This window comes from Lepidochelys kempii, chromosome 10 (genome assembly GCF_965140265.1).
Source record: "Lepidochelys kempii isolate rLepKem1 chromosome 10, rLepKem1.hap2, whole genome shotgun sequence".
Taxonomy (NCBI): Eukaryota; Metazoa; Chordata; order Testudines; family Cheloniidae; genus Lepidochelys; species Lepidochelys kempii.
This window is the reverse complement of record NC_133265.1, coordinates 81,339,465-81,352,604: the sequence shown is the minus strand read 5'-3', so window position 1 is coordinate 81,352,604 and position 13,140 is coordinate 81,339,465. Positions and strand designations below refer to the sequence as shown.

Genomic DNA, 13,140 nt, shown 5'->3' with positions numbered 1-13,140 from the left:
GTTCTGATCAGAAGAAACCTCTTGCAGCCAGCCTGCTGCTTTGCACAGCCCAACAGTTCCTTTTAATTTCAGCTCAGAAGCCTTTCAGAAAGGTGGGCGAAAGGGAGCGAAGAAAGTGATGATTGTAATAACCGATGGGGAATCCCATGACAGCCCGGACCTGGAGAAGGTGATTGAAAACAGTGAGAAGGACAATGTCACCAGATATGCTGTGGCAGTAAGTCACTCTCCTATTTAACAATACATTGAAGGTCTTCCATAGTGACCCACTAAACTTGGCATCTGCCCCAGCTTCCCCATTTGTGAAATGGGTACAGACAGGTAACAATACAGAGGCATTCTTCTTCTTTGCCTTGTCCCATCAGTCCGGGTTGGCTACTCTTCTTCTTCATCCCATATGAGGGTGGAGGCCAGAAGATCCCCCCTTAAGGTCAGAAACCAGGCACCTCTACTGCCCTGACAGAGAGGCAAGGGGCCAGAAGTCAGGTGCACTAACAGCTAGGCTGCCCAGCCCTCCAGGCCCCCATCCCAGTGCACTTCTCACTGTGATGTTGCACTCCATATGTTTTATGGAAATATGCTAATGAGTGTGAATATAATGTAACTGGAATTTGCTTCATGCAAAAGGTCTCTTGTAAGGTATCATTACAAAGCTTATAATCTACTGAGTGTGTTTGACCTATTTGTATGAATGTATCATTCTTGTATCTGAAGCTAGAAATATGAAGTATTACTCTGAAGTCCTATTGTAACTATGCAAGGTGTGAGCCATTAATGGTGGCTTAGAATCTTGATAGCTCCCATTAACTAGGACAGTTGGTTGTGAATGGCTCAGTTTACTCACAAATTTTCCTGGATATGTGCAGGCCAACCCTGAAAGAATGGAAAATGAGGTCTTACAGTGACATGTGATCATGTCACCTGGTACTAAAATCCATCTTAAACCTGGTGCTTTTCCATTTAGAAGGAAGGGTGGGAACCCAGAGAGAGACAAAGGATACCCACCTTGTGCCAAAGATATAAAAGGGGGTGAAACAGAACAAAGGGGGCTGCCAGTCATGAGAAATCCCCTAGTTACCACTTGAGCTGAAACTAACAAGAACTGTACTAGGGGAAAGGATTGGGCCCAGACTAAGAAGGAGTCTAGTCTGTGAAAGAAGCTTTTTGGAACATCTCTGAGGGTGAGATTTACGTGTATTCAGTTTCTTAAATGTAGTAGGCTTAGACTTGCATGTTTTGTTTTATTTTGCTTGGTAACTTACTTTGTCCTGTCTGTTATTACTTGAAAGCATTTAAATCCTGCGTTTTATACTTAATAAAATCACTTTTGTTTATTAATTAACCCACAGTAAGTGATTAATACCTGGGGGAGCAAACAGCTGTGCATATCTCTCTATCAGTGTTATAGAGGGCGCACAATTTACGCGTTTACCCTGTATAAGCTTTATACAGAGTAAAATGGATTTATTTGGGGTTTGGATCCTATTGGGAGCTGGGTGTCTGGGTGCTGGAGATAGGTAACTTGCTGAGCAGTTTTTGGTTAAAGTCTGCAGCTTTGGGTGCATGGACCAGACCTGGGTCTGTGTTTGCAGCAAGCTGGTGTGTCTGGCTCAACAAGGCAGGGTTCTGGAGTCCCAAGCTGGCAGGGAAAACGGGCTCAGAGGTAGTTTCAGCATGTCAGGTGACAGTCCCAAGGGGGTCTCTGGGACTGAACCCGTCACACTCACTTCGTGATCTCAGCCTGCAATTGAATTGCAAGTACAAAATGCAGGGACCAATTTTATGGACGTCTATGGCACCTTTGTAGAGGGAGGCTTCCCTTTTGAAAACCTGGCCCTTGGCATCTTGGGAACGCTATGTCCATTATGTGGAAAAATTAGAAGACTTATTTTTGTTTTTCACATCCAGGTTTTGGGGTATTATAATAGAAGAGGAATCAATCCATCAGCATTTTTGAAAGAAATAAAATTTATAGCAAGTGATCCAGATGACAAGCACTTCTTTAATGTCACAGATGAAGCAGCACTTAAGGATATTGTGGATGCACTGGGAGAGAGGATATTTAGTTTGGAAGGTGAGTGATGTACATTTCCTGCATTCTAACAGGTTTATAGTGTTTCTAACTTCTGCATATTCCTACAGACCATCTTCACTTTTAGGATAAACCTGCGTGTTGCCTTGCCAACCCAAACATTTGACCTTCTGACTAGAATGGAGTCTGCTGGGCATTTTCCTAACATTAATAACATCATACTTTGTAAATTAAAACAACTGCATTTGTCTAATTATGTGTTGAAAGACATTCCGTGCACGGAACATCGCGTGCACCTCCGACACAAGAGGAGCAGCAACAATTCCCAAATTAAGGTTGCCAAACATTTTCCATTGTGAAAAAATCTTTGCAACCTTTATTCAAAGATGTTTAATGCTTCCAGCAGGCTTTTGAAATTTGGCAGGGGGTAGTCTGGCAGTCAGTCTGACCCCATGAAAATCCATTCAGATTTGGCCATGTTATAAGCAGTCAAAAGTCACCATATTCTGGGTGTGTATAGTATATATTGGAATGTAAAGTGCAATCATCTAAACCTGTATGGACACCTGGGAGAAAATGAGGCCCTTCTATAGAGGCAGAACGTGCCATATTTATTCACTGGGCTAGATCCTTGGCTGGTGTGAATTGGTGGAATTCTCTTGACTTCAGTGAAGTTACACCAATTTACACCAGCTGAGGAATTGGCCTTTCCTGTTCTGGAGTGACATGAGGAGGTAGTAATTCATTGTGCCTCATTCCATTCGGTAACTGGCCATCTCCCCTAGGACAGGGCTTTAATTGAAACACTTCTTTTTTATTCTAGGTACCAACAAAAATGAAATCTCCTTTGGACTTGAAATGTCTCAGACTGGATTTTCATCACACATTGTGGAAGTAAGAGAATAGATTTGTTTTTCTCTCCCATTCAAGTATTTTTTTGCAGGTAACTGTCCTATGGAAAGCAGATATGGTGGCTTTTGGTTTTTTGGTGTATGAATCCAAGTTGCAAATACATGGCCCAGAAGTCTCTGATGTGCCTTAGGGCCTGGAGATAGCTCAAGGTCTTGATCCCTGAGGAGGAGTCCATTTTTCCTGTTGTACATTGATACTAACTCCCAGAGTAAGTGTCCCGAATTTTTCCAGTGTGTTTCCATTTCACTCTTGATGGAAAGAGATGCCATTCAAGAGCTGACACACTGATTTTTAGGAATGTGTTGGGTGAACATTGAAATGAAAATCATTTCTCTCTGGAGCTGATGAGCCAAATTCTACCCTGGCACAACTCCAGCAAAGCCGAAGGGAGCAGTGAGTGCCAGGTTCCTTGATAGCTGGAATCAGCGCTGTGAACCGATCTGACTCTTCCCTGGAACGTGGGTGGAAGTCCCAACTTTCCAGAATGTTTAGCTGATGTTTATAAACACAGTAAAACATCTTTATTGCTCTCATCTCAAAATGGGAGGGCAAATGAATTAATTGCCTCAGGATATATATATATATTATATAATAATATATATATATATTAGTTATTAGCTTTAGCTGGAGATGGGCAAGCAAACATTTTATAGAAGCTAGTGCTGACAGTTGAAATAGACAAGGCAAAGGGTGGGGGGACAGGGGGAGAAACTGCTGTTATCCTCACAACAGAAGCATAAGGGATTTGTCCCAGGGCACAGGGGGAATCTATGGCAGAGCCCAGAATTTGAACCCAGACCTCCTGCATCCATTCCTTTCCAAGGGTGGGCTGTTTGTCTGAGCAATCACTGCAATGGCTAGCTCACATGGCAGCATTACCGGTGTCCCCTGCATTTTCACATCTGACTAGTGCTGTACTCTTCACCCTGTGAGAGCCTCTGGCATTCCTGTCTCTCCCCAGCTGGGACCTGCACCTCGACAGGGTACTGCTGCCTAATCAGAGGGACCCTCACTCTACAAGGGATGCAGGTTGGGGGGTGGCTTCCCACTGCCCACCTGTGTCACGCCAGCCACAGTCTGACCCCCTTGCCATTGTTCCTTCTCTGGATGGGTCCAGCCCCTTTCATGTGACAGGAAGCAGAGGAGGAGGCCCTTTGACACAGGAGAGTAAAGGCCATGCATTGTGCTCAAGCTGCATCCAAGACTCCATCTGCAGTCAGAGGCTGATCCAAAGCCCAGGGAAGTCAGTGGGAGCCTTTCCTTTAAGTTCCTATAAGTTCAGTGGACTTTGGATCAGCCTGAAATGAGGGTGGTTCTGGCTTTAAAAACCCAGCCCAGCTTGAAATATTCACAGCCATCCAAATGCACGAGCAGGGTTGAGCAGTTAAACCAGGCAGTGTATTATGTGGGCCACTTGTTGTATATAAACTTGGCGATGGAAACACGACTGCAGACACAATCTCAGATGTTACCCAGAAAATGTCTTTCTCCTGCTCTGTTTCCTCTCTTTGTTTTCCATCCTGCCTTTCTCTGCACCTGCTAACAGCTGCTGTCCAGCACCCACTGTACTGCCAGGAGGGTAGCTGAGGACCTGCCTCTGTAGCCAGTGTTACTTCTCCCCCAGAAGAATCAACAGCTTTTAACCAGACTTCAGCCTTGCTTTGTTGTTTGCTTGAGGACAGACTTTTTCAGAAGTCTTGCCAGAGCTGAAAAGATTGCAGGAGTTGGCACGTCTGAGAATATTTCAGTCACTAACTTGGCACTTGGATTTAATGCACGTGGCTTACCTGCTTTTAAATGCTAGATGTTTTTCTAAACACGTCTAGTACACTACTGAAATGCCATGTGACAAGGTGCAAAAGACAGTGCTGCTAGGATCAGTTGGACTCTTGGAAATGAAAAGGTCATTGAAAAGACAGGGCTTGATTGGAAATATTATTACAGTAGTTTTAAAAATATACTTTTCTGTGAATGTTTTGGAGACTTGCTTCCTTGAAGCTTTACTTGCTAAGTTCATCAGTCTTTCTGAAAATGACAAGTATGATTTGTGGGAATAACTTTTTCTTGGTTTTCCTATAACCTATAGTGAGTCATCAAGCCAAATAAATACACTGCCTAGAAATTAAAATTTCAGGAAAACTTTAACAACAACAACAAAAAAAGCTGATAAATTTCCTATTGGGGAAAACAACTAATTAGATTCTTCTTGTTACACTCATTGATTTCAAACATCTGGCTTTAACCAGGATTTGCCGATATGTCCCATGAGGGGAATAATCATTTCTACACGGTAAGAAATATTTTAAACAGAGAGAGGGGCCCAAAAATTAACCTTGAATCCGCCCCACCTGTTCCTTCTGAACCTGTGTGTGGCAGAGCCGAGGGAGTCCATTTGAATCCCCTTATCTGAATCTGACATTATGGATTTGGTATGAGGTCTGATCCAAAACTGAGCCTGCTTTCCTGTTCTGGTAACATCAGCTAATCTAAGGCGATTTCCAGTGCTTGGGGTCAAAATCTCAGGAGACCAGATGGGGAGATTTCAGGGCCATCAAACCAAAACTGTAGTCCTAGTTTGACACAAAACCTAGACTCAGACCCTGACCTGACCGTCTCTCACATCCAAACACTGCACCCTGGGCCCGACGTCAACAGTTATGGATGGAGCCAATTCGAAATCAGATGTGGAACTGAAGTAGTGATGGCTCCCATGTAAATCACTGGCTAAATCCTCATTGATTTTACTGGGAGCGGGATTAGGGCACATGGGTGGGACCGGGGCACTGGTGCGGTTTAGTGGCCCAATCCCATTGTCTTTCAAAGGCAAAGGGATGTGCTGCTAAGTCATTGAGACTCGCTTGAAAATTCCACCTTAAATCTCTACAAGGACATGGCCCGGGTTTTACTTAGCCTGTGTATCACCCCACTCCCTGCTGGGTCTCCTTGCTATGGGAACCTGGAAGAGTTTCCATGCTGGATGCACAAGTCAGTGCGATCTACTCCTTGCTGTTTGCAGTGAGTGCAGTGATGTTATTTGAGGAAAGTTTGAATCCCAGTTTGCCATCTGCTGTGAAATGAAAGGTAACTGAGATTGCACTGAAGGGCTGCTTTATTTCATTATTTTTAGCACTGGATCAGGATGCTCTTAGTCAGACTTTGGTTTTAGCCATACTTATGATTAAACTTCTGCAGGGCTGAGGACAGGCTGGCTGCTGCAGCATGTTATTAAATGACTGAGCACGGAGGGCCGCTACCAGCACTTCCAGAGCTGATTGTTCGGGTTCGGTCAATAATGGGTCAAATCCCTGGGTCCAGCTCTGCTGTGCTGGGCACAGGACCCAAAGGGGATAAGAAAAGTTGCTTTAAGTCACCTTTGTGCTTCGCCAATCCTGGAAGCTGGCTGGGGGCCAGTTTGAGGCCCGATGTAACTTAGAGCAGCCCCTGGCACAACCCCAACATGCCCTCGAGGGATGCGGAGTCATTGACACCCAGAGCAGGTTGCTGACTGCTGGAGCAGCATAAAGCAGCTCGGACCCATCGGGCTTCCTTGCTCTCTGCAGTCTGCGCAATGGGATGAGGACACTTGATGAGCCAGGTTTAACAAAGGTGGCAGGCTTTGATCCTGCAAGTCCTTGTGCCAGGTACAGCAGGGTGCTGCGCTCCGGCATGCAGGGGCAGAGACACGCAGGCAGTAGCAGTGTTCAGCATTGGGTGTCCTTCTCCCCGAGCAGGCATGAAGCTGCAGCTCCTGGTGCCCCCACTGCCTTATTCTCAGGTGCACTGGATAGAAGAGGGGGTGGGTCGAAGTGGAGAATGGGTGTATCTGAGTAGACTTGGCCCTGAGTGCAGCAAGTAGGGCAAGCCGTGACACGCCCTTCTGTGGCCAGCTGCTGCTACCAGGAAGGATAACCTGGCCACGTCGCAAATGCTCTCATTGGTTCAGGGTAGGATTCCCTGGTGCTTCCAGACAGGATCCTCACCTAGCGCTTGGGTGCACCAGTGCCAGGCAGGGTCAGGCTTCAAATGCATCTTCAAAGCAAGCCCAAGTTCAGCCCCTTTTTGGCACCGCTTCACTGTTGCTGGGTGATTTCGTATCTCAGCTGGTTTCCATCTGTCGTTTGCTCGGTCTGACTTGATTCACGAGCTGGTTGGTGTTTGCACTGAAACCACCTTCGGCACCCACGGTTCCAGATGACAAAGGGCTCTAAAGCTTTTGTGTTCCCCGCAGGACGGGATTTTGCTTGGGGCTGTAGGAGCGTATGACTGGAATGGAGCGGTGCTTAAAGAAACCAGCAGTGGAAAAGTCATTCCTCATAGGGAATCGTATCTCCAGGAATTCCCGGAGGAGCTGAAGAACCATGGAGCATACCTAGGTAAGGAGATCACACAGAGCGGGTCAGTTTCCCAAACTAAATTCATGATTTTTGCCATTTTTAGACCATTTCTGCCAGGCCAAAACGTCTTACCATTATCTAGCTACTACCTGGTTTCTGTAGTACCCCACTGTACAGCCTAAACCTCTTCTTTGCTAAGCGTGCTCTGAATTCTAATCAGTGGCACAATCACTCTCCACCAGGCTGCTTTTAGTCCCAGAAATACCCCGGGCTGGACAACATGTAACGCGCCCCTTGACTAAACTCTTCCTTGCAGGGGGAGGCACTAGCGTATCTGTTGGGCACACCTGCTGCATGTAAAAGTGTTCAGGTGAAAATTTCAGCAAAGTCCCTCCAGGCCAGATTATCAGGGGCCTCTTGCAGGTGCATGAGACTGGGGAAGGGATGCAGCAGCTCTGTTCACCCAACCCTTTGGACTCCCCTCTCAGGGGCAGCCACAACCCTCAGCCTGCCTTTCATGAGTGCAAGGTGTGAGAGAGGCCAAAGGGAGAGCAGCTGGTTGGACTCACTGGCTGATGGCTGCCCTAGGCCAGCTCTGGGGAGCCTGTGCTGTATCCCCTGATAAACATGGGTAATGCTTCTCCGTGCAGCTTCCTCTCCAGCCTGCTACAAATCCCATATGACGCGGCCTCAGTATAGACTGCAAATCCTATTTCTGTTCAACTGTCTCTAATATGTCTCCTTCTTCCATAATGATAAGGGATATTCGTCAATATTCATCAGTAATTCTCCCCAGTCTGTTATTACTGCTAAATGCGTGCCTGTCTTTCTTCGTGATCTGCAATCCCCTCACACGTATATAGTGATAAATAGGCTAGCGAGTACCTCTTGCATCCTAATGCTGTTTGTTTGTCTGTCAGGTGTCACTTTTAGCCATTCATAGGGAAGCCATTTGGGGGTAGTTTATCTCTTTTCTAGGTGACATCTAAAGTACCTGCCTAGCCCAAGAACAATGTAATCATTTAAACAGGGATTTACCAGACATTGGAGGTGCTTGTGTAATTACTTTGATACTCAGCCAACCCTGATCTATAGATTTCATGGCCACACTTTATATCAAGGTTACATGTATGAAGCATATTAATAAATGATTAATAGACGCTATAAGCCTTGCGTGAGTGTAAGTGTTGCAGACTATTATAATAACGTCTTCTACCGATGGGCTAGATCAGTGGTTTTCAACCTGTGGTCCGTGGACTCCTGGGAGTCTGCAGACTGTCTAAGGGGTCCACAAAAGATTGTTACCATAGAACAGTGGTTGTCGATTTGTGATCCACAGATCATGTCTAAGCTTTCCAAAGGGGTCTGCATCTCCACTTGGAATTTTTTAGGGGTCCACAGATGAAAAAAAAGTTGAAAACCCCTGGGGTGGATGATTATAAACACCTTATTGATACATTGGTAGGGTGACCAGATAGCAACTGTGAACAAACGGGACAGGGAGTGGGGGGGGGGGGGTAATAGGCGCCTATATAAGAAAAAGTCCCAAAAAACGGGACTGTCCCTTTGAAAATGGGACATCTGGTCACCCTATACATTGGACTCTATAACAATTGACTAAATATTTATTAAAACATATTAATCACCTATAACCCCTTTATAAACTATTGATAAATGTACCCGTAATATACAGTGTGACCAGTTTCATTAATGAAATCTAACCCTGCCTTCCTGGCTCACACGGTAGATTAGTTTAGAACAAGAGTTATAGATTCTGTGGCTAAAGTAAAGCCAATCACTGGGATCCAGCTGGATCATTCAGGAGGGTATAATTCAGCACCTTTGTCTGGTTTCATGTTCTCCATTTGTATATAGGACACATCCATATTTAACAATAGTCACTGACCTCCTGGAGTTTTCAGGTCATAGGTGCAGGGTTATTTACTAAAGTGTTCATGAATCTAACATTCTCTATGGAGTCACAACTTTTTATAGCACTCATTATTTTGGCATCAAATATCAGTCCACTCTTTTACACTTGTGCAGTCTTCTCAGACCTGGTTTGTGCTCTGCTGGGAGGATGCCTTATACAGCACCATACTCAGATGCGTGGAATCATGCATCAATGTTTTGTATCCAAATACAGTGTTGTGGTTTGTATCATTTTACGTAAACCGTGCAGTAAGATGGCTATCAGGAAATGTAATGGACTTACCGGCTACTGCAATATTATTCTGCATTCGACTTGCTAGCAGCACCAAACCTTGTAAATTCCTTGTGGTAATCTGAATTATCAAGGAGATGGAATGAAGGGCCTGAACAATAAATTCTGGGCACTTCAAAACATAAGGTTAGAGTTGTCAGGTTTGTTTGAATGACTTTATCTTTTGAGAACTCTTGATTTCCAGTTTGCTGATCTGGGAGGCAGCTGGAGTTGGGTTGGCAGCCTGAAACAAATCAAAACCAGATTGTCAGCCAACAAAGTTGCAATAAAGGAAGAGACTCAAAGAGTGGAGTGAGCAATGAAATGATAAACACTGCTGTGGACAAATTCAGACTGGAAATACAGCATAACTTTTTAATAGTGAGAATAATTAATCATTGGAACAATTTTACCAAGGGCCGTGGTGGATTCTCCATCCCTGGCAATTTTTTAAATCAAGACTGGATGTTTTTTTACAAGATCTGCTCTAGGAACTATTTTGGGGCAGTTCTCTGGCCTGTGCTATACAGGAGGTCAGACTAGATGATCACAATGGTCCCTTCTGGCCTTGAAATCTATGGTTCCATCTGTCTATTCAGAGCCAAACGGGAAAAATCTAATCAGGACACTTATTTTCCTTCTAGAAAACACAATGTGCAATTAATTTAACAGCTTTCTGGAATCCAGATTTGTCTGTGTCATTTGTTACATGTATTCAGTACAGTATTCAGCCCAGGAGGTCATTCCCATGTTGGTGCTGCTTGGAGCTTCATTTAAAGATTGTGCTCACCTTATATGTACATGTCTTGTAGGTTACACAGTCACCTCAGTGACGTCTCCAAAGCATGGAAGGATTTATGTAGCAGGAGCTCCCAGGTTCAACCACACTGGGAAAGCAATTATTTTTACAATGCACAGCAACAGAAACCTAACTATTCACCAGTCTTTGAAAGGAGAACAGGTAAAACATAAGGGGATGCATGGTTCAGATCTATGGGGCAGACTTCTGAAATAGGCTTGATTGAATGCATTACTGTATATGGCTGTTATCATTAGTCCTCAGGTCCTATGTATATTTCTCATCTATCTGACCTGATGGGCAAAAGGTCAGATCTTCATCTGATGTAAATGGACTCCATTGACCTCAGTAAAGTTACACCCGTTTACATCAGCTGCAGATCTGGCCCAAAGGCTTTGTTACACATTTTGTGGTTTAAAAAGCCCTGTAACCGCTACATTTTATTCTGTATTCTTTACATTTCTGATCAGGAGATTTGCTCGTTTCCCCACTTCACTCAGTGGAAACCTACCACTATTTAGTTAAGCAATATTGGTAGCTTCTGGTTCCCTCCATGAATTCTGGAGAAACAGATTTGGGTGCTCTCTCTGTGGTCTTTGTCTCCCTCTCTGTGCAGATTACTTCTCTGTTATGTTGAAATGAAAGCTAGATATTTTAACAAATCCATCGCCAGCTAGGGATTTCCTGGCTGTCACCGTGCTGGCAACTCTGACTTCCACAGCTGTAGCAGGGATAGAACTCAGGTCTTTCTATTTCAGACATGTGTGAGCAAAAGGAGGGGTTTATTTTTAGTTGTTTCAAACCCAGGACCTTTGACACACTATTGTGCAGGTTGGAACCTATCCAGTAGAGGGCAGCGGTGTACACGTACACACACCCCACCCACCAGCAAATGCGGTATAATATGGAAAGAATCCTATTCTGTGCATAAAACTTACTAGAAGGTTGCACCCTGCGTTGCGTCTGCAGGCCAAGCTCATTTAGGGTGATAGCAGATAGCAAGTGTGAAAAATTGGGACGGGGTGGGTGGTAATAGACACCTATATAAGAAAGGTTTCAGCGTAGCAGCCGCGTTAGTCTGTATTCGCAAAAAGAACTGGAGGACTTGTGGCACCGTAGAGACGAACCAGTTTATTAGAGCATGAGCTTTCGTGAGCTACAGCTCACTTCATCGGATGCATCACGGAAGCTCATGCTCAAATAAATTGGTTCGTCTCTAAGGTGCCACAAGTCCTCCTTTACTATATAAGAAAAAGCACCAAATATCTGGACTGTTCCTATAACATCAGGACATCTGGTCACTCTAAGCTCATTGCACACACCAGAGGCTCCTTGCCTACCTCCATTCCCCTCCCCCACCCATGCTCTGTGTGCCACCCTCCCATCCCCCTCTACTTCAGGGACTCCTTACAACCTCACCCACCCCCTTCCTCATGCTAGGGGTCTGTGTGCCCCCATTCCTTCTTCCCCCATTCTTCCCACCACCCTGCGTGCGATCCGGTGCCCTCTCCCTTCCCCTCACTGTTCTTTGTGTCTGGGAGCTAAGTCTTGCAAGGTGCCAGGGTGTTAAAGTCTTTGGGAGGTGGAGGGGGGCAGAGCTGAGAAGGGGAGTTCTGTTGGGCTGGAAAGTGTTAATAGCCACCATCAAAGGCTTTTCTGAACTATAGACATTCCAGAGGAAGTTGAAGGTACTAGCTCTGCCAACCAGCCTTCAGGGGATCCGTGGCCCCGTTTTCCTCCTTCTGGTTTTCCCCCAGAATCAGTAGAGTTCTGATCACTGATGCCTAGAGCATTCCCTGAAATTTTGGAATTGATCCGGTGCCGCATTCTGAAGTTATCGCATGACAGACAGACAGACAGACAGACGTCACTGGGTCGAGTGTCAGACCTTGCTTCTCTCGACCAGTGACAGTGACCCCATGGGGATGTCTACACAGGCACAAAAACCCTGCGGCGGGGCCATGGCAGGCCCGGGTCAGCTGGCTTGAGCTTGTGGGGCTATAAAGGCTGTGTAGACATTCGGGCTCAGGCTGGAGCCCGAGTTCGGGGACCTTCCACCTTCACAGGGTCCTTAGGGGTCAGCCTGAGCCTGAACGTCTCCACAGAAATTTTTCAGACCCAGAGCCCCAGCCCCCCGAGCCTGAGTCAGCTGTCCCGGGCCAGCTGCGGGTTTTTTATCCCCACGCAGGCACAGCGAAATAGACTCGCAACCTCCTTCTTCTCCAAATAACCTTCCTCTTTTATCTTATCCCTCTGCCTCCTTTTTATTTACATCACCTCCACACTCATGCTACATATAATGCCGCAGCTTTGGCTCTGACTTAGAGCACCCTCCGGCCTCATGCTAAAAGCAGCTCCCTTGCATAAATCTGCTGGACCTTCTGTTGTCTGTCTGCCCTCTTATTCCAACACAGGGCCTGGAAATTCATCAGACACCATTGTTCCCTCCCCAGCCTACTTGGCCTGCTGGGATGCATGAAACTTCCATACCGGGGGTGATATTCACCACTCTGCAAAGGGCCAGTATCAGGCATTAAGTTCCACTGAAGCCTTATTTTGAAAGGCCTATACGCCGCATATGCTGTACAGAGCAAGCTCCACCCTGTGTGAGTTTTGCCCAGAAGCAGAAAAATGGCCAGGCTGGTTCTGCTCATGTAGAATAGTTACACATAAGCTGCTGTTAATCGTCTCCAAACAAAAAAAAAATCCAGTCCGATCCCTGGCACCTGAGCAGAAAGCAAGAGTGAATGGTACTGCTTCATGCACCCAGAATTCCAGAATATTGCCCACATAAATTCTCTCTGTCTGTGGTCCATATAGAGACATGCCTAAACTGTAACATTCCCATCTGGATACAAGC

General features: G+C 45.6%; 1 protein-coding gene across 1 annotated transcript in view; it reads left to right on the top strand.

Moving 5' to 3' along the window:
- ITGA11 (integrin subunit alpha 11) overlaps nt 1–13,140 on the top strand; it is a 148,821-nt gene that overhangs the window by 75,956 nt on the left and 59,725 nt on the right. Inside the window, exons 8-12 of the mRNA XM_073361500.1 lie at nt 73–217; nt 1,909–2,074; nt 2,856–2,926; nt 7,173–7,317; nt 10,294–10,442. Coding sequence (XP_073217601.1) covers nt 73–217; nt 1,909–2,074; nt 2,856–2,926; nt 7,173–7,317; nt 10,294–10,442 — 676 coding nt within the window. The remainder of the gene's footprint in view (nt 1–72; nt 218–1,908; nt 2,075–2,855; nt 2,927–7,172; nt 7,318–10,293; nt 10,443–13,140) is intronic.